Genomic DNA, 26,596 nt, shown 5'->3' on the forward strand with positions numbered 1-26,596 from the left:
GGAGCCGTCTGAGGAGAATCCCAGAATCTCACATCCTCTTCAGCTCATAAAGTGCCGATATGATTACGCACAAGCGTGACCGGTCAACCACCGCAGACCGGGTTGGACCTGTTCAGGTTTACGCAGACAATCTTTACATTTAGAATTGGCATACAGGTGTAAAATTAATGCAGTAAAATATAAAGCATTTTATTTAAATATCCATTCATTATTTTACAAGCACAGAGAGCCGCATCAGATGGATGGAAGAGCCGCATGCGGCTCCAGAGCCGCGGATTGCCGACCCCTAGCCTACTTTATTGTCCCCAGCAATTTTTAAACCCCACTCAAGTGTATGGTTATTGTCCCCAGCAATTCTGAAAACAAACTGACGCCCTTGACTGAACTTAAAATGGCGTTGGAACTGTTTTATTAATCTGGATGTTTTTGATTCTGGACGAATCAAAGCTGACAGATTAAATAAACACCACAGAGACTCGCTACGCTTCAGACGGGGAAGATTCTGATTGGATCAGCAACAGCAATGTGTCATGTGATAATTTACCTTAGTGTATCAGCGTGTCTAGTGACTAGAATAAGTCATTTGCTTATAAAAAACATATTAATCATAATATTGTGATTTCACAGCTGAAGACTTGCCTGTTCAGGCTTTTACGTGACCTTTGTCACCACTCTGTCCTTATTCTGTTCTTTCTACCTATTTCGCCTGTCTCGGGATCCACTGATATTACTTTCTCATTCATTTTCTCTTTCTCTTTTCTCACAATTTTCAATCACATTTTTTTTAATTTTTCTCATTTTTATGACATTTTTGAGTCTTTTTATTTCTTAAACGTGTTCGTGTGAAGCGCCTTGTGATTCCTATCTTGAGAGGCGCTAAATAAAAGATAGTTTTCTTTCTTTAGAGTCAGGTGTTTTAAAAAAATGTTGAAAGGTATGCTACGTTACAGCAGACAGTCAGGAGGATCTGACCTTTGTGCGAACTCCCTGACAGGTAACAATAGTTATCACACAGGAGGAAGGAGACACACAACCGAAGAGGTTTGGCTCATTAAACTAACCAGTCAGACAAGACTGAGACACAGACATGCTCAGACTCATCTGAATCCCGAGGATCCGTGTTTTTTTTACTACTTTACAGCATTTAAAACCTTTGATCTGGATTACACCTTGGCAGGTAGGAACCAAGGACTATGTTCTTGTAAGGACTGGTTTGATCGTATAGCTGCGTTTAAACGGAGACGGTCCAGATTATACTGATAATGACTTCTGAAGAAACTAAACAAACATATTTTACTTCTCAATAGTCAACACAAGTGACAGCAAATACAAACGTCTGCCACTGAGGGCTTCTCAGCTCACAGGTTTGGTCTGATTTGAACTTTATTTGTACATTTTGTTACTGAAGCCCGTGATGAGGAAGAGATCGGCTCCACCTGAGCCAGATGGTGTGTCCATGTGGTTGGGTCAGCTCATAAGACCACCAGTTGGTTTCCGGGATGAAGACCATATTGTTTATAAACCGTAAGTCACTAATATTTGTCACATTCATTTTTGGTTGATGATCATGAATGTTTGCAGTTTAAATCATTGATTTCTTGTTGCGTTTCAGCCATTTGGAGGATGAGAAACAAAATCCACCAATATCTTTGACAAATAAACGGGCCAAATCCCTAAGTGTGCATTTTAATGTCTACAGTGAAGAATCCATCCACCAACAAAGGTTAGTTCTTTGATCAACTGATGAAGACTTGGTGTCCTACCCCTGACATGTTTTCAAATGTATTTCTTAACCTAAAATGTGTTGACTGTTCTTTGTGAAAGGCCTGGTGAGCAGCAGCCAGGTGACCCCAGGCCCACCTGTGTGTCTTTGAGAACTGAAAGATCTAAAAATGAACCAATTCAGTTTAAGGATGGAAACCTCCCAGAAGATGAAATGTAAGATTTTACTCAAATTTGTGTTGCCGTGGCACTCAAGACAAGATTTTACATCCACTTCATCAACAATATGTTTCATTGTTTATTTTTGTTCTGTGCATTTAGACGTACCCAGCAGGGCCAGTTGGTTTTGAGGTGAGACATCTAAGGATGAACCCATGGAGTTCAGTAACGGAGGCTCCTGGGTTACTGAGCAGAACCGAGGGGGAGTTTGTGTCTCAGAAATGTTTTAAAGAATTTTTACCTCAGAAAAAATACTTTGAGAGCTTACCAAAGTGTGGCAGAGGTTTTGAAAAATTGGTTTAGAAACACAAAAAACTAAATAATAATTGGAGGGATGTAGGTTTGAAAGCCCTCAGCCTGTTGCAGTAACTGTGTCCATGAGCAAGACTCCACCCTCTGTGCCTGGTTGGAGGGACCGGCATGTGACAGCCTTGTTTCTGCCTCAGGGCAGCTGTGGCTACTGTTGCTCATCTCCTCCAGTGTGGAAAGTGTCATTGGGGTAATGTGTTGTAAAGCACCTTTGGGGTTGTAGAACCCTAGAAGGTACTATACAAACACAGGAGGCCATGCCTCGGTTAAGTTGGGATTATAAATACGACTGGAAATCACATCTGTGATATTTTAGCCATAAAATAAAATCTGTCAGTTTCTGAGTTTGTTTGTTTTTTGTTTCAGTGCTGATCCCACGTCTGCTCATCCAAACCAGACAGGTTCAGGTGAGCAGATTCCCGGTGATCATGAAGAGTACAGTAAACAACTGGATTCTGCCTTTAAGGTATAACTGTAGTTAGTTTGCTTTTATCGTGTGTGTTCTTTGTTTCAGTTAAAGAAATGACTCCCAGAAGCTAATTTTCAAAAATATATTGAAATTTTAGCTTTTTTACATTTTCACCTTTTACATGACTGCAAAGAGAATTTTGCTATATTTAGCAAGCACCTACAGTGAAGGTGATGTAGCAACAAAAAAAAAAAAAAGATTCCCAGTAAGTTTGAAACCAGTTTGCTCAGATTCTTGAAGTTTTTTACACTCATGGTTCGATCACCTGAGAAGTATTTTGTGTAACTGATTCAGTTTCTACAACAAAGAGCCTGCAGTGAAGAAAAATACACATTGGTGTTTAAAGAAGAGCAAACTAACAGCAAAGCTTGTTTATAAAACCAGTTTACCCAAAAAGGTTTAAACAGATTGCAGTTTCGTTTTGAGTTTGTCATGAATTCACTTATGTGACAATCAGGTGCAGGCTAAGGTGAGCTAAGGCTAACTGAACAGAGGGTGTGCAGAATGAGTCTGAGGAGGAAAAACGAACGAATCAAAACTAGCAGATCATAACCCAAACGTATTTATCTAATGCCCGATGGTGTATTTAAACCACTCACTCACCAGTTAAACTGCTATAGGGTCATAGGAGCTGGTGCCCATCTCCAGCAGTCTGTGGGAGGGTTAACAGGAGGGGAGGGGTGTAGGTAGTAGAGCGGGTTGTCCAGTAATCGGAGGATTGTAAACTTTCTGCTGTGTCGTTTGGCAAGAGACCAAACCCACCTTGTCTGCTGGTGATGGACGTAGGGACCGGTTATTGTTTATTTTCTTATTTATTTGATGATTACATTTTAAGTCTGGACCAAAATCAAATACATTCTGTGTGCTTCCAGGAGTTGAAAGAGGAAGTTAACACCTTCACAGAAAAGGAACTTGAGAGACTGAGAAACATCCTGAGTCTGGAGGATTCAGGGAGGCTCCAAGAGGATCATGAAGAAACCAACGAAGAAAAAGAACAAATGAACATCAAAAGAGACTTTTTTCTGAAGTTCACAATGACTTTCCTTAGTAAATGGAAGCCAGAGTGGCTCTCTGACATTCTGCAAAAAAGTGAGAGATTTTCATTATTTCCTCTGTTCAGTTTGTTTTGTGGAATTATTAATAACATATTTAGTTTACTTAGTTGAGGTCTTAGGTTGAAAACTGCCTTTAAACACGCTAAATACCATACGAACTTTTTATTTACTGTAAACACATCTTGTATTTTTCAGAAACTCATGTGATGATTTATCAACTGAAATTCAAATCTCATCTGATGAAAAAGTGTAAAAGTGTGTGTGAGACTACCACAAAGGCAACATTTGTGGATCAGATCTACACTGAGCTCTACGTCACAGAGCATGGGAGACGAGAGGCCAATGGGCAACATGAGCTTCAACAGATAGGAGCAGCATCTTGGATACCAGAAAGTTCAAAAAGCACAATCAGCTGTGACGATATCTTTAAACGTAGAGAAGGGGAGCCAGGCTGGACACTAATGACCAAAGGAGTTGCAGGAATTGGGAAAACAGTTCTGACACATAAGTACACCTTGGACTGGGTTGAAGAGAAAGCCAATCACAACATACAGTTTATCTTCCCGTTTACTTTCCGTGAGCTCAATTTGCTAAAAGGTAAAACCTACAGCTTAGTGGAACTCATCCATTACGTCTTCACTGATATCAAAGAAGCTGGAATCTGCAGGTTTGAGGAGTTCCAGGTTGTGTTCATCTTTGATGGTCTGGATGAGTGTCGCCCCCCTCTGGACTTCAATGAGACTCAGATCTTGACAGATGTTACAGAGTCTGCTCCAGTGGATGTGTTGATCATAAACCTCATTAGAAGAAAGTTACTTCCATCTGCTCACCTCTGGATTACCACAAGACCAGCAGCAGCCAATCAGATCCCTCCCGAGTTTGTTGACATGGTGACAGAGGTCAGAGGGTTTAAAGATCCACAGAAGGAAGAATACTTCAAGAAAAGGTTTACTGATGAAGAACATGCCGACAGAATAGTCTCCCATATCGGGACATCACGAAGCCTCCACATCATGTGCCACATCCCTGTGTTCTGCTGCATCACAGCTACAGTCCTGGACCATGTCCTGAAGAACAGCGAGAACAAAGAGTTGCCGAAGACCCTTACTGAGCTGTACATCCATTTCCTGTTGGTTCAGGCAAAAAGAGACAAGGAGAAGTATCTCACACACCTTCCAGCAGGTCCAATATGGAATGAAGAGACCAAGAAGATGTTTCGTTCTCTGGGAAAACTAGCATTCAAGCAGCTAGAAAAAGGAAACCTGATGTTCTATGAAGAGGATCTAAAAGAGTTTAACATGAATATAAATACAGCCTCAATGTACTCTGGAATGTTCACAGAGATCTTCAAGGAAGAGTGTGGACTGAACCAGGAGAGGGTCTTTTCCTTTGTTCATCTGAGCATTCAAGAGTTTCTGGCTGCCCTTTATGTGTTTTTGAAGTTCAATAACACAGGAGTCAATGTCCTGAAAGGAAGGAGTGTGTCGGTTCTGAGCGAAGCTAAAACTAAGCAGTTCTACCTGAGTGCAGTGGACAAAGCTTTAGAGAGTCCAAATGGACACCTGGACATGTTTGTTCGCTTCCTGTTGGGCCTTTCGCTGAAAACAAATCAAAGGCTCTTAAAGGGTTTGGTGTCGAAGACGAGACGTAAACCACAGGCTACAGAGACTCTTGTGCAGTATGTAAAGAAAAAGGTCAATAACTGTTCTTCGACTGAGAGAAGCATCCGGATGTTCCACTGGCTGAATGAACTGAATGATCGTTCTCTAGAGGAGGAGATCCAGCAGTCGCTCAGCGAAAGCGACTTTGCAAAGAAGCTCACTGCATCTCAGTGGAGAGCTCTTGCCTTTATTTTGCTGTCATCTCAGAGACAATTAGAGACTTTTGACTTGAAGAAATTTTGTGCTTCAAAAGAGGCACTTAAGTGGCTGCAGCCCGTGGTTAAAGCATCAAAAATATCTTTGTACGTATGCAATTAAACATAATAGTTATAGTTATGAAGTACAACTCAAAAACAATGTCTCTATTGAAATGTTATTTTCCAGGCTTAGTGGCTGTAACCTCTCGTGGAGAAGCTGTATATCTGTGGTGGACATTTTAACCTGTAAGAACTCTCATCTCAGAGAGTTGGACCTGAGCAACAATGACCTGCGTGATGCTGGTGTAAAGCTGCTTTCTCAGGGACTTAAGAATCCAATGTGCCGACTGGAGGTCCTCAGGTCAGTTAGAAGATATTTGATTTAATTTACTTTACTTTAATTTACATCATCATTATAGATCAAAAGATAGAACCTGTTTACAGTATCTTTTGAATGTGTCAAGGGGTCACACCTGAGAAGCTATTTAGCTTAAACACAAACACACACATTCTCGTTACTGGTCAGATTATCATTTTGAACATACTAATTATACTTTTTCAGAATTCAATTACAAAACAAACAACTTAATCATCAATATCATAGGATAAATTGCAAATATAAAAAGGGACCATTTTTAGTATGCTCATGTTTAACTGATTCAGCCATTTGATGATTGACTGCAAGAACTTGGATACGTCTTTGTCAATGTCTTTGCAAGAAAAATTGCATCAAAGCTCTGTATGGGCCTCTCGACTCAGGCTGTCGCCCCCTCCATCAGTTCTCAAATGTCTTGTTCATAAATAACGTAAACGACTGCAGTTTCCAATTCTGGGGTGCACCATACTGAGAAATTTGAAAGAAATGCTTTTGTACACAATGCCATGAGGAGCAATGAATGAAACCTGTTCGATCATTCACTCAAGTAGTATTAACAAGATACTAAACAAGCTAAAACAATAATAGGCCTTTTCCACCAGTACCTACTCAGCAAAGCTGAACTCAGTTCCTAGGCGAAAAACCAGGTTACCTTCCTTTTTGGGTACCTGCTTTGATGTGGTTCCAAGTGTATTGAAAATGTAGCATGAAATACTACAAATCAATTATGAAAATGACCAATAAGGTTTGATTCTTCCATATCAATATGAAATATCAACCTGACTGATCTTTGACTGTTTAATCAGAAGATTATAGTTTCTTTTACTTGTTCAGGGACCATAAACACACTTCGTATAATTCAGACAGAGTCAGGTATATCATTTTTAAACTGAATTTAATTAATTTTCCTAAACTAATAATTTATACATGACAACATATGAATAATGAGATGTGATGTGGTGGCTGTGATCTGATGTAATGTGATGTGTGAGGTGGTGTGATGGAAGCTAGATGTTTTAGCAGAACCTTCTATGTATCTGAGAGAACTTGTGAAATCTGGGTGTAAAATAATTTGTTGTTTGGTTATAAACTAGAGAGTTAGTTATTGATAAAAGTCATCAGATGCAATCTGTCGTGTCTACAATACCCTTGTGGAGACCCCCAGCAGATCCAGACTGTCAGAAGTCGGGTGGACCTCGACCCCAAGGTATCCGAAGCCTGTAGATTAGCTCCGATACGACCCGTCCGGTCTTGAGATATCTCCAGGTCACAACAGGAAGCTGGAATGCTTGTCAGCATCCAAGGTGGATGTTTGGCTTTTAAAAGAGCCGTTTGGCTGTGTCAGCTTGCAGTGTGCAGAAAGGCTTTTGACTTGTATGTCAAAAGAGATGTCTTGAAAATGCTTCCTGAATTGGCCGGTTCAAGGGTCAGATAGAAACTGAATTAATCGGGAAGTAATTCCTGGTTTAGTAAACTCATTATTTATCATTTATGGCGTATTCTGGCAAATTAGAATGTGCCATGTCTTCAAGGCTTTACCAAAACATTCCTCAAAAAGCCACACCTTCTTCAGATTCAAAGATGTTTTTAACACTTTGTGAATGAGAGTCTTTAAAACTCTTATGTGAGGTGAATGTTAACCTTAATGACTATCTTATTGTAATGTGTATGAGTGTAAACACTGATTAACTTGTTAAATCAACACATACTGATTTGTGAAATAAATGGATCACTGTAAGAACAATATTCATTTTAAATTCATTAATTTAAGCACAGATTATTCAAAAATTTCATTTAAACATCTTGTTCATTCATCACATATGTTTATTTAAGCTTATGGTTGTAAAGTTATGGAGTCTTCACTTATTCCGAGTGAAGACTGTTGACATCTGGCATTCACGCAGAGATGGCAGGAAACCTTGAGGGAAACTGTTTCATCTCCAGTGAGGAATAGTAAGTGGGCAAAGGTTGTTTTGGGCGTCTGGGCCCCGATAGATGGTGCAGCCTTGAATGTGTATGAAAGGTTATGTTGTGTCAATTAGATGGTGAAAAATTGACCCCTTTGATGCGTAACATCTCCCCCCTTTTCAAGGACCCGGGGTCTTGGCAGAAGACCACGGGTGTTGAACAATCTCTGAGGCCCTGAGGACTCAGCAGAGGAAGACAGAGTTATTTCTCAGAAACCGAAGCACTTGGAGTGAAGAAAAGCAACCCCCCACACAGCAGAATAGTCAATAGATTTCCCAATCAGCAAATTGTAATCCCACTTAGAGAAATCCGCAGGCAGGGACCATGACGAGCAGGAAACAGAGCCATGAGCAGAAACAGATCAGATCCCAGCGATCCACAGCGATTCGTAGTGATCTAGGAAACCATAGCAGGAAAACCATAGGACGTCCAGAACTCTAGAAGAACTGGAACCCAGAGCAGCAGGCAGCAGAACCAGGTGATGAAGCAGGGATTTGATTTCAGGAAGCGAGGACATCTGGCGAAACTCAGCAAAGCTTCAAAACACACACACAGGACATCTGACTGTAGACCCACATAGATGGCGTCTGATGGAAAAGAACACCACAGGGTTCAGTGCTTGGACCAATTCTTTTTACTGTATATATGCTCCCAACTGGTAAAATCATTAGACAGCATGGGATAAACTTTCACTGTTATGCTGACGATACTCAGTTATATTTATCCATTGACCCTGATGAACCTAATCGGTTAGGTAGATTACAGGCTTGTCTTGAGGACATAAACAATTGGATGACTCTAAACTTTTTGCTTTTAAATCAAGACAAGACGGAAGTTCTCATCTTTGGACCAGAAATCCAGAAAAAGAAATTGCTTAGTCAATCACCTGACCTGAATGGCATTAAATTAGTCTCCGAGAACAAAGTAAGGAACCTTGGTGTTATTTTTGACCAGGTTAATCAGGTTTGTAGGATTTCCTTTTTCCACATTCGGAATATTGCTAAGCCAAGTTTTATGTAACCGGATTACAGGATACAATAAGATAATTAAAAGAAAAAATAAACAAATGGGCCAATAATTAGGTTCGGGGAGAATTGGAGGTTGTTTAAGAATGACTGGAGTCACGGGTATAGCATGAAACGGTTTATATACTAAATTTTAATAATAATGGGAAATATAACACATAAAGATAACACACAAAAACAGATGAAAACAATCGACAATAGTAAAATGGTCGGTATGAGATTTGATCATATGAGTCACAAGTCAGCCGGCGTCAAGTCAAATCCCCACGCTTGGGGTGAAAGTCAGAGTCCGGTGGTGCGATTTTTTCCTACCACACCGTTGAGATTGTTCACAGAAGAGAGCAGTCTGCTCTTCAGTTACTTGAGATGTCCTGGTTCGTTCAGTGGTTAAGGCTCGCCATCTCCCTCGTCAGGAAGAAATCCAGTTCTCGTTCCAAGTGAGTGATCATAGGAGTCGGGATCAAACCCAAGGAAAAAAAAAAACCCAGCCTGTAAACAACAGGACTGTTAGCGAGTTGGCATCGACCCTTCTCGTCACATCACAGCATAAAGTCTTACAGACTTAAACAAATGCTTCACTCTATTGGCATAGCCAATCATGTATGGGTTCACAGTTCAACTAACATAACATCAATTTGATTGTCTATTAAAATAATTCTCAGTAGCTCTGGAAATATAATTACATATGACAACAATTGTTCAGCTCAATAGGCTCAGTTAGATTCTATTACTCTACACTATTCAACAAGAAATACATTCATGACAACAAGGATACATTTAGTTGTGTTTCTATACAGCATTGTGACACCTTGTATATCTGTAACACAATAAATAAATAAATAAATAAATAAATAAATAAATAAATAAATAAATAAAATGTTCTATAACAAAATTCAACAAAATATAAATTCTGGTCCTTTGGTCCACCTTTGTAAAATAATTCCTCCCTAATCAGTTAGCTTTTATTTATTTTTATTTATCTATTTTTTTTATTATTAAATGTTTGGTTAAGGGACGCATTGCTAATTCTATGGCGTTAGCTATAACGCCCCTGAGGACCTTGTACATCTAGGCCGTACCACCATTAACTGGCGGTTTGAGCCGTTAACTCCTGGGAATCCCATATGCCCTACCGCCGTTAACTGGCGGTTTGAGCCGTTAACTCCTATATGCCCTACCACCGTTAACTGGTAGTTTGAGATGTTAACTCCTGGGATCTAACGTCTAGCAGCCCACTGCTGTCACCTCGGTTGCTGTAATTAGCTTTTTGAATTTAATAATTTACTGAATTTAATCTCATTCACTCACCAACGCGCTCCAACGGTTCCCTCCTACAGAGGATTGGTTCACTCTGTCGTCTCCACACAAATCTATAAGAATGGAATTAATTTGATAAGCTATTTAAGTTTCCTTTTTTTTTTTTAAGTTGCATCGTTAGCTTTTTCTCTTCTTTTTTCTTTACTCACCGCGTTGGTTCCAAGTTCCTAGCTCTTATTAGAAGGAGTCAAGTCCGCCTCTCCCTCTATCTATGCGGCACCCAAATCAGGGTTCTTCACGGCCTCGACCGTTGTTTTTTTCTCTCTCTCTCTCTCTCTCTAACCGCTCAGTCTTTGCTTTCTGTATCTGCGTGCTGCACAGCCGTTTGTCTCTCCTCTCGCTCAGCTGCGTCGCACGGTTTTATTTCGCGGAGGCGGGACTTATTTCTCTCAGCCAATGAAATTTCAGATTCCCACCTGGACCAATAGTATACAGCTTTCCTCTTATGTTTCTGTTAGGGATGTTCAAGATTCTTGTTTTAACCGATGTTTAATATTAAACTCGTTATTTTAGTTATTCACCCTTCCAATAATTCATTATGAAATTATCTATTAGTTAATTAGATATCTATTAATTAGTATTGTTAATTTCCTTAATTTATATTTTATATTTTATCTAAATTGAGGATGGATCATGTTAGTAAGCCAATTAGTTAATACCTCATTAAGGTTCTAGCTTCTGGGTTACATCCTCCCCCATTAAATATCATGCACGTCCCTGTGCATTGTTTCTACGGGGTACACAACTTCTTGAGTAAGAGAGTCAATAAAAGCTTTATTAAGTCCTTGGAAAAGGGACCTAACTACGGTCACTAGTGGATTGCCCAATTGAGAGTAAGTTAGTCTTTGAGGAGGCTGACTACTTCGTTCAGATCTCCTGACATACATCTCTGGTTGCACAGTATCATGCTCATCCGTTTCGGTTTGATTCTCAACTGAGACAGGATGAAGTGAGCTCTCTGTTTCCGACAGAGCTGATGAGCTATTCTCTAAGACTTTGGTCTTTTCAGATGTATGTGTCTGATCGTGTATGATGGGTTCAAAACTTACATCACGTTGCTGCGACTTTAGGACACCATCCAATTGAGGTAGGTTTGTGTTAGTTTCATCCCCCGTTTCTACGTCAGGTAAGTATACTTCGTTTTTTTTCGTTTTTTCAGGTAAGTATGTTGCTGCTTCTTTCACTCTTTCAGGTAAGAATGTCGCAGTTTCACTCATTCTGTCAGGTAAGAATGTTTCGGTGTTGATGCCTTTGTCAAGTAAGGACAATTCAGCATTTTCATTACCAGCTAAGGTTGGTTCCTTGCGATCCCCTGTGTGTAAGGATAGTGTGTTTTGTTGTTGAATATTATTTACCGGTCCTGAATCTGCTATGAGTTCCCTATTTGGCAAGGTGACCGCTATTTGATAGGATGGTCGGTTTAGCACTTGTGGAAGATCAGAGTAATAAAACTCATCTACCTCTTCGTCAAGTGGCTCATCTGGGTCAGGTTCTAAGGCTGAACTCTGTCTTGTATGAGGTCTGCTAGGTTTCGTAACGCGTTCTGTTTCATTTTCTAATGAAGAGAGAAAACCACAAGGCAGTAAAAGATCTCTGTGGAGTGTTCTGTTGGGTCCTTCTCCGTTCTCTGGTTTTACAGTGTATACTGGCAAGTTTTCCATCTGTTTGAGAACTATATACACTGTTTGCTCCCATTTGTCTGCTAATTTATGCTTTTCTCTTAAGCGAAGATTTCGGACTAAAACACGATCTCCCACACCTAGTGTGGACTCACGAATGTTTCTGTCGAACCGTTCTTTGTTCTTCCTCGCTGTTTTTTGAGAGTTTTTTATGACAATGTCATAACTCTGTTCCAGATGACTCTTCAGTTCTTTAACATACTGAGAATGAGTTATAGAGGGCTTGTTCAAATGCGGTAACCCAAAGGCAATATCTATAGGCAACCGAGGCTGCCTACCGAACATTAGCTCGTAGGGAGAGTATCCCGTCACGTCATTTTTTGTACAATTGTACGAGTGAGTAAGTGGTTTTACAAAATCGCGCCAGTGATGTTTCTCAGTGGCTTGTAAAGTTCCCAACATGCTGAGTAATGTACGATTGTACCGTTCAACGGGGTTGCCACGAGGGTGATAAGGGCTCGTTCTGACTTTACGGATACCAAGTAAAGAACAAAGTTCCTTGATTGTACGTGATTCGAAATCCCGTCCCTGATCACTATGAAGACGCTCAGGAAACCCGTAGTGGACTAAAAAATGTTCCCACAGGTTCTTCGCGACGGTGGTGGCTTTCTGATCTTTGGTTGGGATGGACACTGCATACTTTGTAAAATGGTCTGTAATCACTAAGACATCTTTAGTGTTCTTACTGTCTGGTTCTATGGAGAGAAAATCCATGCAAACTAACTCCATAGGTCTGGTGGTGGTAATACTCACCATTGGAGCAGCTTTGTCAGGGAGGGCCTTCCGACGGATACATCTTTCGCAAGTTTTAACTTTGATTTCGATATCACTAGCCATTCTTGGCCAGTAAAAACGGGACCGAATGAGATCTGTCGTACGTTCAACCCCAAGATGCCCCATATCATCATGTAGGCTTTGCATGACTGTTGAACGTAATGAATCAGGCAAGACTAACTGCAATGATGTCTCTGGTCCTAATTGGCGTCTCCGGTACAGTAAATCATTTTGAAACTCGAACCGTTTCCACTCTCTCAAAAGGTTAAGAACCACTGGGGGTTCTGCAATAGTATCAGTTGGCGGTTTATTGTCAGTCATAAGCAGCTGAATGACTCGGCCAATGGTTGGATCTTTCCTCTGCAAGGAGACAAGGTTAGCATGGTTATACTTGGGCACAGCAAAGAAACTGTCACTATTGTCTTCCAACTGGAATAGGTCTGGAATGGCCGCTGCAGACATGGCAAGTGACTGAACTAAACCACAAGGAGAATCAGTCTCATCCAAGACCATGTGCTTTTGGCATGTTGCCTTCACTGCTTCGGCTTGAAGTTGAAGCTCGACTTCTTTGACAGAGGATAAAAGATGAGATCGGAACTCATCTAGTCGTTGGCATTCCTCAGTGAATTTTGAGTTGTCTTCAGGTTTATCATGCAGCCTCCTAGACAGGCCATCCGCGTCAACGTTCTGTGTACCTGCACGGTATCTGATGTCAAAATTATAGGTGGACAACGCAGCTAGCCAACGATAGCTCGTTGCATCGAGTTTTGCCGTTGTTAAGAGGTAAGTTAACGGATTATTATCAGTAATGACAGTGAATGTGTTCCCATACAAATAGTCATGAAACTTATCTGTTATGGCCCACTTTAAGGCTAGAAACTCCAACTTGTGCGCAGGGTACCTAGTTTCACTAGAGCTTAAACCGCGACTTGCATAAGCGATTACCTGTGTGACACCGTTTTGCACTTGGTATAGCGCTGCACCGAGTCCGGTCGTACTAGCATCTGTGTGTACTAGATATGGGAGTTTTGCGTCAGCGTAGCCAAGAACTGGCGAAGTGGTAAGTTTTTCAATAATAGTTTGAAAGGACTTCTCACAGTCTTGGCTCCAACGATTCCCAAAGGGTTCTTTGGGGTTCAAGTACTTTGATCTACATGGTGGTGTTTTAAAGTTTTTCCGTTTGGGTGGATAACCAGCCGTGAGAGATGTTAGTGGCTTGACAATATTTGAGTAATCTTTAACGAAGCGTCGGTAATAACCGGTAAATCCTAAGAAAGATTGGAGTTCCTTCAAAGTCTGAGGCTTCGGCCATGTTTTGAGTGCTTCCACCTTATCTGGATCGGTTTTTATGCCATCTCGAGATACTATATGTCCAAGATAACGCACAGATGTCTGGAAAAAACGACACTTATCTGGTGATAGCTTGAGTCCGTATTCTCTAAGCCGTTCAAGAACGTGAGAAAGTCTGGTTTCGTGTTCTTCCAAGGAGTTGGAAAAGACGATCAAGTCGTCTAGGAAAACTAACACTTCCTTCAGATTAATGTCCTTCATACACTTTTCCATAACCCGTTGGAAAGTGCTTGGAGCATTTGTTATTCCTTGTGGCATACGGTTAAATTCATAAAACCCAAACGGGCAAACAAAAGCAGTTTTAGGTTTATCCTTTTCACACATCTCTATTTGATAGTAACCTGACTTGAGGTCCATCACAGAAAACCACTGTGATCCAGCGAGAGCAGAAAAGGACTCCTCCAAGTTAGGCAGGGCATATGCGTCGCGAATGGTTTGCAGATTAAGCTTTCTATAGTCTATACATAGACGTACCTCACCATTCTTTTTCCGAACTACCACTATTGGTGAGGCAAATGGAGACTCCGACTCTCTTATTATACCGGTTTCCAAGAGGGCTTCCAAATGTTTTCTCACGGCTTCATAATCATGTGGATGGATCGGCCGAGATTTCTGTTTGAATGGGGTCTCGTCTTTTAAGTTGATGTGATGTCTTATCTGTTGTGTATGACCAAAATCAAGATCGTGGTGCGAAAACACATCGGAGTAAGTGTTAAGTTTGTTGGTGATCCTCCCTTTCCATTCTTCGGACAAGGGCGAAGTACCGAAGTCAAAACTGAGAGGAGGGTTTGAAGGTGAAGTCTGTTGCTGCGAACTACACGCCGCAAGTACTTTCTGATCACTTTTGTCAGGTTCTGGATATGGCATAACACGATCGGCTTTAACTAACTCAGCGATCACACAGTTAGTGGGTAATGTGATGTCATGGTTAGTTTCGTTTCTTAGTACAACAGGTACTTTGTATGGACCATGTGAAGGTAAGGAAATGAGGCAACAGTCTACAATTATACCCCCTGGTAGAGAACCATTGGTGGGTTGTTCAATGAGTGCATAAGGCTCATGCTTGTTTTGGCTGGGTTGCATAAACCCTTCTAGTAACAGTTTTTTATTTGCAGGGAGAACTTCTTGGGTTCTCCCTCGAAGCTTCACCACACCAACTCGTCCATCTTTGCTTTGTTTTTTTCTGACTGCTAAGGCTTTTAGCACGTGTTGGTACCCATAAGAGAGTGCCTTGGAATCAGGTAAGTTATTGGCAGACAATTGCTCATACAAAGGATCGAGTGTGTTTGTGCCAATGAGTAGTGGTGTATCAGAGTTTGAGCTTATATCCGGAACCACTAACGCAAGGGTAGGTAACTCAAGTCCAGACTGATCGAGCTCTTTTGGAAATGTGACACTTATCTCTATGTATCCTAAATAAGGAACTGCTTGACCGTTTGCGCCCTCGACTTCTAACAGATTACTGATGGGTTTAATTGAGAGGTCAGGTAAGTGTTCTTGGTAAAAAGAATTGGCAATGGTGGTTACCTGGGACCCTGAATCCAGTAAACAATTACATTCAACACTGTTAACTGAGACTGTAGCTGTGCATCGCGCACCCACTAATCTTTTGGGAAGTTTTGGCACTGAATGAGCATGAACTGGCTTGCAAAAAAGTCTCTCTGTCCTTTCCTTAGAGGGACTTGGTTCTACTTTAGCACCTATCTGTCCCACGATAGGAGCTTCTACCGGTTTAAAGGAGGAGACTGAGCAATTGGCTTTGACATCTCCCACTCGCGCTGCTTCTGTCTAAGAGCAAGTCTTTTAGTTGCAACTAGTGCTGGATTTGGCTCGTTGCTACAGCTAGAAGCTATGTGCCCATCTTCTCCGCACTTAAAACAGTATCCAGGCTTTGGTCTGGGCACCACTGCTGTTATCTGCTGAATCTGTTTGGGCTCATCTGGAATTTTAGTCCCCACACGGGGTTTTGACTCTTTTTGAGTTTTCTTTGCCTTTTTATCTGTGTTGTTAACCTTAAGCTGTGCAATTTGGCTCCTGAGCTCAGCGATTTGTTTGCGTAAGTCATCACAGTTATCATCTATTTCCAGTTCACAAGTGTTTTTACTCTGAGAGCATGTTGTTTGCACATTTGAATACACTCTAGTTCGTTGTGCCCCTAAGTGTTGTTTCATGCGTGCTGCTTTAGTAGCCTGTTTGTCTTCTTCAGTGCGCAGTTTGAGGAGAAGTGCTGTAAAATGAGGCGGGTTGTCTTTCTTTTGTTCGAGTTGCAGGTTTGAAATCAGCGAGCTGTCCCAACAGCCTCTGCAAAACTGCTTGAGCAGCTGCTGGTCGGCGTCACTGGAGGAAATTCCATTCCTCTGAATAACTAGGTTTAACAAGGTGTATAACCTCTGAAAGTAATCGGAAGGTTTTTCACCACTGTCCTGGTTTGTGTTTAAGAAGCGAGCAAAGAGCTCGTCGCCGTCTTCGACAGCTGCGTAAGCTGAATCGAGATGTTCAAGGTACGTTTCCGGGTCGGATTTTGGACTAAGAGCTTTAACGATGCTCGCTGCTGGGGCTGACAGACTCTCCACGATTCTTCGTACAATTTGGGACTTGGTGAGTGAAGGATCATTTATGCATAACACTACACTACTACGCCAAGTATCATAGTCAGTTTCAAAAGAAGGGTGTGGAACTCGCCCTGAGAACGGTTTTAGTCTGTATTGTGAAGTAGGCGGAGGGATAACCTCACTGCTTTTAACAATGTGTTCCACAATAACTCGCTGAACCTCAGGTGTGTTTAAAAGATTTGGTGGAATGCAAGGGTTTTGTTTTCCAGTCTCTGTAGGTGGACAATTGTCCTTTGAGTTGTTCATATAGTTAACTTCTGGTGTTAAAGGCAGGGAATATGTAACTTGGTCACTATGGAGCATTGGCTCTGGTTCAGTGACTGGTTCAGATGCATGGGTATCCCTTCCTAAAGATTCCCCAATTTTTGCCAGTTCCTCCATTAGAAGGTCTTTAAATGATTGATTGCTACGCGCAGCTATGTCCCTGAGCTCTGACAGATAGGCATCAGTGGCAGATGTGGTAGTTTCTAGACTGTACGCGCTGGCTAGGTCTTGAATATGAAAGAAAACATCTGGGTTCCTAGTACAAGGTTTGTCATAGGGTAAACATTGTTTCTTTAATTCCTTAACAGTGGCTTCATGTTGAAACTCCACAATAATCTGATCACAGTTTGGTAACTTAATGCGCCTGTTAACTGGTCCGAATCCTTCCATAAACCCAAAGACTTCGTTATCAAGGTCTGTATCAGTTAACCCACTGATTAAAACAGCATTTGAAACTTTGACCTTTTCTGTTTTCACAACTTCCATTTTAAAACACTCAAAAGTACCAATAATGCCAAAATGGCAAACCACTGTGACCTCCAGGCACTCTTATGATGTCAGTCAATGGTTAGCTAAGGTAACAACTCTACAATTCTCCTGGCTGGCTCGCCAAGTTTTATGTAACCGGATTACAGGATACAATAAGATAATTAAAAGAAAAAATAAACAAATGGGCCAATAATTAGGTTCGGGGAGAATTGGAGGTTGTTTAAGAATGACTGGAGTCACGGGTATAGCATGAAACGGTTTATATACTAAATTTTAATAATAATGGGAAATATAACACATAAAGATAACACACAAAAACAGATGAAAACAATCGACAATAGTAAAATGGTCGGTATGAGATTTGATCATATGAGTCACAAGTCAGCCGGCGTCAAGTCAAATCCCCACGCTTGGGGTGAAAGTCAGAGTCCGGTGGTGCGATTTTTTCCTACCACACCGTTGAGATTGTTCACAGAAGAGAGCAGTCTGCTCTTCAGTTACTTGAGATGTCCTGGTTCGTTCAGTGGTTAAGGCTCGCCATCTCCCTCGTCAGGAAGAAATCCAGTTCTCGTTCCAAGTGAGTGATCATAGGAGTCGGGATCAAACCCAAGGAAAAAAAAAAACCCAGCCTGTAAACAACAGGACTGTTAGCGAGTTGGCATCGACCCTTCTCGTCACATCACAGCATAAAGTCTTACAGACTTAAACAAATGCTTCACTCTATTGGCATAGCCAATCATGTTTGGGTTCACAGTTCAACTAACATAACATCAATTTGATTGTCTATTAAAATAATTCTCAGTAGCTCTGGAAATATAATTACATATGACAACAATTGTTCAGCTCAATAGGCTCAGTTAGATTCTATTACTCTACACTATTCAACAAGAAATACATTCATGACAACAAGGATACATTTAGTTGTGTTTCTATACAGCATTGTGACACCTTGTATATCTGTAACACAATAAATAAATAAATAAATAAATAAATAAATAAATAAAATGTTCTATAACAAAATTCAACAAAATATAAATTCTGGTCCTTTGGTCCACCTTTGTAAAATAATTCCTCCCTAATCAGTTAGCTTTTATTTATTTTTATTTATCTATTTTTTTTATTATTAAATGTTTGGTTAAGGGACGCATTGCTAATTCTATGGCGTTAGCTATAACGCCCCTGAGGACCTTGTACATCTAGGCCGTACCACCATTAACTGGCGGTTTGAGCCGTTAACTCCTGGGAATCCCATATGCCCTACCGCCGTTAACTGGCGGTTTGAGCCGTTAACTCCTATATGCCCTACCACCGTTAACTGGTAGTTTGAGATGTTAACTCCTGGGATCTAACGTCTAGCAGCCCACTGCTGTCACCTCGGTTGCTGTAATTAGCTTTTTGAATTTAATAATTTACTGAATTTAATCTCATTCACTCACCAACGCGCTCCAACGGTTCCCTCCTACAGAGGATTGGTTCACTCTGTCGTCTCCACACAAATCTATAAGAATGGAATTAATTTGATAAGCTATTTAAGTTTCCTTTTTTTTTTTAAGTTGCATCGTTAGCTTTTTCTCTTCTTTTTTCTTTACTCACCGCGTTGGTTCCAAGTTCCTAGCTCTTATTAGAAGGAGTCAAGTCCGCCTCTCCCTCTATCTATGCGGCACCCAAATCAGGGTTCTTCACGGCCTCGACCGTTGTTTTTTTTTCTCTCTCTCTCTCTCTCTAACCGCTCAGTCTTTGCTTTCTGTATCTGCGTGCTGCACAGCCGTTTGTCTCTCCTCTCGCTCAGCTGCGTCGCACGGTTTTATTTCGCGGAGGCGGGACTTATTTCTCTCAGCCAATGAAATTTCAGATTCCCACCTGGACCAATAGTATACAGCTTTCCTCTTATGTTTCTGTTAGGGATGTTCAAGATTCTTGTTTTAACCGATGTTTAATATTAAACTCGTTATTTTAGTTATTCACCCTTCCAATAATTCATTATGAAATTATCTATTAGTTAATTAGATATCTATTAATTAGTATTGTTAATTTCCTTAATTTATATTTTATATTTTATCTAAATTGAGGATGGATCATATTAGTAAGCCAATTAGTTAATACCTCATTAAGGTTCTAGCTTCTGGGTTACATCTAGAAGCATCCTTTCCAGGAGTGATGCTGAAAAACTAGTTCATGCATTTATTACATCAAGACTGGATTACTGTAATTCATTGCTCTCAGGAAGTCCACAGAATGTAGTTAAAAGTCTTCAGCTTGTCCAAAATGCTGCAGCTAGAGTTCTGATGAGAATTAAAAAGAGAGATCATATCTCTCCTGTCTTAGCTTCCCTACATTGGCTACCTGTTAAATTCAGAATAGATTTTAAGATCCTTCTTCTCACATATAAAGCTCTTAATAATCAAGCTCCATCATACATCAGTGATCTGATTGTTCCATATGTTTCTAACCGAGCACTTCGCTCTCAGACTGTAGGTCTACTGGTGGTTCTCAGAATATCTAAAATTAGGATGGGAGGCAGATCTTTTAGTTATCAGGCTCCTCTCCTGTGGAACCAGCTCCCAGTCTTAGTCCATGAGTTCATAATTGTATCTTCTCATCAGCAGCACTGCAGGTGCTCTCCATGTCCAAAATGTGCGTAAGCCAGGCCTTTAGTCAACTAAAAGTTGCGGACATTTTTCCGCTACGTTTTCTTTTATGAATCCCAAAGTTTGGGTGGAAAGTTGCTTACAAAGTTTTCCGACCTCGTTTTGTACGTAAGCAAGCTTTATAAATGAGGCCCCAGAAGATGTGCTGCTTTTTATGGTGCTCTGTCTGACAACAAATCTCCATTAATTAAGTCTTTGTGGGGGCATTTCCTCTTGTTTTCCAGTGTCGGGAGTTTAGTATGGGCTGTGGGGGAGTTCTGCCGTCTTTTCCAGTGTCAAGAGTTAGATTTTAAGCGTGATCAGTGGTTACTTTCTTTTGCTTCCATTCTGCTTCACGAGCAACTCTTCTAATTTTACTAAAGCTAGCTGTTTGAACAATGTCTGCTGATGTAATTTCCTGCTTTGTTACAACCAATCAGCATGAGTTAACCAAAGGCTCAGCTCAGCTACTCCACCGTTCTGAGTACCTACCTCTGATCAGATAGTCAGAAAGTTTCTGAAAATACCCCAGAAAATGGTCGGTTGGCCGGCCCGGTGAAATGGAGGCATGTGCATGTTGGGAAGTTCTTGTAAATCTACCCTGAAGTTCCAGAAATGGAAACCCATGTAATGAATAACAAGGGTCAATTAGTCACTGGTTGTTCCAGAGTATTCAGCCTTGCTGCCTGCAACCTTTTTTGGGCACTTCTTTTTTGGAGTCTGACAAAAGCCACACAGTTCACTATTCTGCCTTGTCCTCTGTTGTTGTATTGAGTTTTTTTGGGGGTTAGGGTTAAGGTTTGGCCTCCCTGCCTAAATTTATGCACTTGCCTTATTTTGTTTAAACAATTATTGCACACTTTCTGTAAATCCTGTAAACTTTATTTCACTTCTCAAGAATACCTCCTTCCGATCTCTAAACGGAAGTGATGAGCACACTGATACTGGTTGGCTTGTGTAATTACTTCAGCTTCATAACAATCTGGATGCACATCCAGATCTGCACCGCACCACAAACCCTCTAATTGGGCTCCATGATTTTGATCTTTGTGGAAGCCATCTTTGTGCTACTACTAGTTTACCCGTTTAATTATAGATCCACTAGGGTAAATATAATAAAGTTTATCTCTCACCAAATAGAATATTTACTAAGAAATCACAATGTAACCATAGAAACATTACTTGCTATATATGTTGTGTGTGTGTGTGTGTGTGTGTGTGTGTGTGTGTGTGTGTGTGTGTGTGTGTGTGTGTGTGCGCGCGCGCGCTCTATCTTCTCGATCCCCAGTGAGTCGTGGTGGATGGCTGCTTATACTGAGCCAGGATCCTCCGGAGGTTTCTTCCTGTTAAAAGGGAATTTTCCTTTTCACTGCCGCTAAATGCTTGCTTAATATGAGGACAAGTCAGTGACTTGATGCAATTTGCTGGGTCCCTTACATAGGAAACTTTTTCTGATTGGCTTAATGAACTGACCTGTATTGGAATGTTTACTATGTGAAGTGCCTTGAGACGACTCTTGCCATGATTTGGCGCTATATAAATAAACTTGAATTGAATTGAACTTGAAAACCATGCGGGTCTACATCCATTCTGCACTCAGTGTTGATAAGGCTTGAGGGACACAGGGACACAAGAAAAATAAAACCAACAACCAAAGGGTCAAGACAGATGACTAAATTAACGAACAAATGGGAATGAACTAACCTAACATGAAGTAAAACAACAAATAATTCACACTCCACTCACATATCATGACACACACATGTGGTAATAAAAATAAATTAATCACGAATATGTTTTGGTCCTAATGTGTGTGGTGTGCAGCAAAATGGCAGGCACAAACCAATTTCACACTTTAACATTCCCAGATCAAAAACTGTCCAAACTTCTCAAGATCCAATGTAAATATACAAATGCAGTCCATTTACCCTGCTTTCTCATTGGCTACACATCACATTCAACAGTCAGCACTCCTGTTTCTCCTCAAAATGGGACCAAAACAATTCAACACATTTGATGTCCCCAATTTATGATCCGAGCAATCCCAGTGTGCTTCCAAACAGAACACAGGCCCCTTAACACTCCACACACAGCAGGTCTTTGTGATAAGATTATCTTTAGTGCACTCACTGTGATCAGGCACATTAATGTATTGGCCCAATTTGTAGATTTCCTATGTATGCCAAATAAAGTTGTTAGTCTTGCTACATAATTTTGTGAATGTTTGCAGCTTGTCAGGCTGTCTGGTCACACAGGAAGGCTGTGATTCTCTGGCAACAGCTCTGAGCTTCAACCCATCCCATCTGAGAGAGCTGGACCTGAGCTTCAACCATCCAGGAGAATCAGGACTGCACCATCTTTTTGCTGGGCTGCAGGAACAAAAGTGGAAACTGAAAGCTCTTAAGTACAGTCAGATAAATAATACTGTCAGTTTATTTAATGCATGTGTTGATGCTCTTGTTCGTTTCTTACTCTCCATACACAGAACTGATCATTGTGGAAAGTCTAGACTGAGTCCATCACCACAAAGATGTAAGTTAAATGTTTCAGAGTTGTACTTCACTTCAACAAAGACCCATGAAGACATGCCTACAAAATATTTAAAGTGTTTTTAGTGTAACTAATTTGACTGTTACCCTTGAAGTGAAGGTTTCCTCATTTATAAGGGTATTTTCAGATGAAATGCTATTTAGTCCCTCGTTCATCTTTTCTGTCATCATAGGAGTTTTTTATTTTGAATTTGTGCTGTTTCCATCCAGTCAGTGTAGGTTTAAATGAACACAGTTGAACGGTTGCATTGATAAAATCACCTACCTTTTCTTTATTTCTTTTTTCTTTGTCTGCCTTCAGTCTTTTGTGAGCTCACTTTGGATCTACGTACAGCGAACGAAAACCTCCAAGTATCCCAGAACCTGAAATATGCCATCGTAATGAAAGAGAAGCAGTCATACCCTGATCAACCAGAGAGGTTTGTAAAGTGGAAACAGCTGCTTTGCGGTGATGGTTTCACTGGTCGCTGCTACTGGGAGGTCAAATGGAAAGGAAGTGTTAGAATAGGAGTGACGTACAAAACAATCAAGAGGAAGGGGAAAGGTGATAACATCTGCATTGGGAAGAATGATCACTCCTGGAGTCTCTTCTGCACCCAGCAGGGGTTCACTGCTTGGCATAAAAACACAGCACTGGATGTAGAAATGCCACAAAACACTGAGTCTAACAGAATAGCTGTGTATCTGGACTGGTCTGCAGGAACGCTGTCCTTCTACTGTCTGCCCAAACTGGTTTCCTCAATACAGAAGATCCACCTCCACACTTTTCAGGCCACATTCACCGAACCGCTGTACCCTGTGTTTGGGTTTGGACACTTCTATAAATTTAAGAAGGACTCTACACTGTTATATTCCTCAGTGTATCTGACACAGGTTGACTGAGGACGTCTCCCCATCTGCTTCGAATTGTCCCCAGCAGGACTCAGAAAGTACAACTGAATGTTTAAATGGTCCTTCAATATTGTGTGGTTTGCATTTTTCTATCTGTACTTATAAATCAATGATGTTGTACATTATACTGTTGATGCAAAGGTTTTCCTCATTAACACCAGTTAAAATAACACATCACCAAATGTCAGAGCTGAAACAAAGTGCTGCTAATATACATTTTAAAATTTTAACATGCCTTTACCGTAACCAAGTCTATCGCTTATTTGCATGACAGTTTAATGTTTGAGTGAAAATATTTATTTCTGTTTTGTCAGTCATAGCAGAGGCAGTAATTCAGGCAGTAATTGACTGGTTCAGTCAATATTTAAATAACATTAGTTAATTTTTGACATGCAAATCATTCATTATTTTTTCCTTATTATATAATAATTTTGTTATTTACTGGGGGTTTATCATTTCCATGCTGAAAATATTTACCTTCTTGGACTTCAGAATTCCTAAATTATCCGACCTACAGAGGCATTTCAATTGGATTCTGGTCGTTTTCTGCAACCGAAGAGAAACCTTAGATTCTTCCTAGTGCTTTGCACAATTCCTCAGGTTTGTCTGAAACTTTAACTCACTTAAATGTTGGAAAAGTTGGTTATTGGTTTTTCATGTGTAGCGGAAATCCACATTTCATATTCTCAGATTAACTTATTTTCGTACAAAGTTTTCTTTCTCTCACTCTTAGCAGCAAAAAGGGAAATTTGAAACTGGCTGTAGTCATATAAATTCCAACATTCCCTTTCCAGCACATCTGGCCAACTCCTACCTTTTCCCAGAGACATACATTTTACCAAGTGACTTTTTTCCCTCCTTTACCAATCGGAGAAGCAGGACGATATCAGAAACTGATCTGTTCTATGTCAACCTGCCAAGACCTGGCTCTCACCTAAGACTTGGGAGCTCGTAAAACTTCTCAGGGCGTGTTCTGGAAGGTTCCAGAATTTAGTCTTTATAAAAACCCTGGTATTTCTGTTTATCCACCATCAAAATGTGCTTCAGGTTGTTCACCATTAAAAATCAAGATGTTCAAAGTAAATGTTTAAACTCTTATCAATTACAAACCTAACTGCTTGTTATGTGTTATTTTCTTTTATGTTAAACCTCTGCCGTTTTTGTTTCACCAGTTAAAATTCATGCTAGCAGCAATACAGTCAAGCTTAAGACATGCATTTAGTTCTTTTCTATTTAAAGTAATACCTTTTGAGGCCTTATATGGATAACTTTGGTAAATTGTGATTATGGTCCTTTCATTGTTGAAAGTGTAGTTATTTGAAAGAGCCATAGTGCCATCCAGTGGTTAATGAGTGAAATACATGTGGGCGTGACTAAAGAAGGTTATAAAGGCCAGGTTTCAACCTCGTGACGGCAGAGCAAAGAACAAAGGACACCTTAAGCACAAATCCCTGCTAAGCTTTTCCATCTTGCCTAACAACGTCGTCGCTTTCAAAGTTTTTTTAGTCATTAGCTCTCAAAAGTTACGGTAAAACTCAACGGCACTCAGTTTGTTTTGTTAGACCTTCTACGTCAAACCGGAAGTCGGTTTGGTCCAGTAAAGTTTTCACAGTAAGAGTCAAACTAATTTGGAGCAGTTTTTCTGATTCAGCATCGGTTTTGATCATTTGGACTCGCGCTCTGAATTCCACATTTTTGGTGCAGCTGAAGTGAAGAAACCTTAAAGTCAAGCCACTCCCAGGGAACGAGATTCTCCTGAACATACGGAAGACTACGTTGACCAACTCAGGGGCCAAAAATCCTATAGTCCCGAAGGCTTCACACAAGGGAGGACTCCTCCAGCTGTTTCAGCCCTTTGGTCACCCCTGGCGATGGAAACAGGTCTGTGAATCCTTAATCTGGCTGACTTTTCTGCTAAACCGATTAGTGGATTCAGATTATCCCATTTCATGGCGTGTTTTATTTCGATCCAAATTCATGTTAGCTCTCAAGATTTATCTTTCTTTCTCTGCCGCAACGAACACTTATTTGCTCACACACACACACACACACACACACACACACACACACACACACACACACACACACACACACACACACACACACACACACACACACACACACACACACACACACACACACACACACACACACACACACACACATTTTACAAAACTCACATGAAAATTCACTTGTTCCCCTTTAGAAATCAGTCCCAATTCTACTATAATCTTGTGTGTCACCAATTTTCCACTTTTATTACAGATCAGTTATTTCATATCACTGCCATAAAGCTTTGGGTTTAACCATTTTCTTAATTCCATGCATGAAACTATAAGATATATTTGATCCATTTGTCAAATGTATGTAACTGATGTTTGTAATAAACTCACAAAAACGTAAATAACGCCTCATCATTTCTTGCGATCTCGAGAATAGTTAGCGCATTCTGGCAAGAATTCATCCTTTAGGTTAATTTGTGGTGTTAAATTTGAGACTGATCACATTGAACCAATCTGAATATCAATTCAAGTGTTCCAAGTTCACACTAACAAGGACTTGGTGGTGTCCCAATTAATTAATTAATTAATATAAGATTATAAACGACTAAACAAGCTAAATCTACACCACACTTGATACATATAGACATAAATCTATATTTATCCCTACACATGTAAGAAAACAGTTTTTATTTCTTTAACTTAATTACTACCTGATATAAATTTACCTTGTCTGTGTAAATGGTAAATGGCTTGTATTTGTATATGATTTGTAATGCACAGAACCGACTCACGTACCTTCAAATCATTCAACAGGTCAATAAGTATTTCTCCTAGTGCGCGAATTTTGTCTGGAGATCGACTCCCAGAATCAGCTCTCAGCCTTGGGGCAGGACTGTAGTCCTTGCAAGGATTACGCGTTGATTTTTGGCCCGAAGGAGTGTGTCCCTCGCTTGGGCGAGGCGACTCTCTCCTGTAGGAGCCTGGCGAACCCCCTTTTTCTCTGAAAGAAATGCGATGTTTATCGCGTCCTGGTCGTGGTG

At 40.5% G+C, this 26,596-nt stretch overlaps 1 protein-coding gene across 3 annotated transcripts; it reads left to right on the plus strand.

The window, feature by feature from the left end:
- The first annotated feature begins 606 nt into the window (after nt 1–606).
- LOC107382032 (protein NLRC3) lies at nt 607–26,097 on the plus strand. 3 transcript variants are annotated; one of them, XM_070554751.1, is made up of 11 exons: nt 607–1,177; nt 1,409–1,524; nt 1,613–1,723; nt 1,825–1,938; nt 2,617–2,716; nt 3,592–3,808; nt 3,970–5,737; nt 5,820–5,993; nt 22,344–22,517; nt 22,599–22,645; nt 22,964–26,096. In XM_070554751.1, exons 2-11 carry the CDS (start codon nt 1,415–1,417, stop codon nt 23,542–23,544), a joined length of 3,396 nt encoding a protein of 1,131 aa, XP_070410852.1. In that variant the 5' UTR covers nt 607–1,177; nt 1,409–1,414; the 3' UTR covers nt 23,545–26,096. The 3 variants fall into 3 exon arrangements, with proteins under 3 accessions (XP_070410852.1, XP_015809485.3, XP_070410851.1); XM_015953999.3 differs by having other exon boundaries at nt 22,344–22,645; nt 22,964–26,097; XM_070554750.1 differs by lacking the exon at nt 607–1,177 and having other exon boundaries at nt 1,187–1,524; nt 22,344–22,645; nt 22,964–26,097.
- Nucleotides 26,098–26,596: the final 499 nt, after the last annotated feature.

Source organism: Nothobranchius furzeri, chromosome 9, assembly GCF_043380555.1.
Source record: "Nothobranchius furzeri strain GRZ-AD chromosome 9, NfurGRZ-RIMD1, whole genome shotgun sequence".
Classification (NCBI taxonomy): Eukaryota; Metazoa; Chordata; class Actinopteri; order Cyprinodontiformes; family Nothobranchiidae; genus Nothobranchius; species Nothobranchius furzeri.

Coding starts and splice junctions, on each gene's coding strand:
- LOC107382032 (XM_015953999.3), top strand. CDS start 1,415: ATGAGGAAGAGATCGGCTCCACCTGAGCCAGATGGTGTGTCCATGTGG. Junction 1,724..1,824: donor GAATCCATCCACCAACAAAG/GTTAGTTCTTTG, acceptor TCTTTGTGAAAG/GCCTGGTGAGCAGCAGCCAG. Junction 5,994..22,343: donor TGCCGACTGGAGGTCCTCAG/GTCAGTTAGAAG, acceptor GAATGTTTGCAG/CTTGTCAGGCTGTCTGGTCA.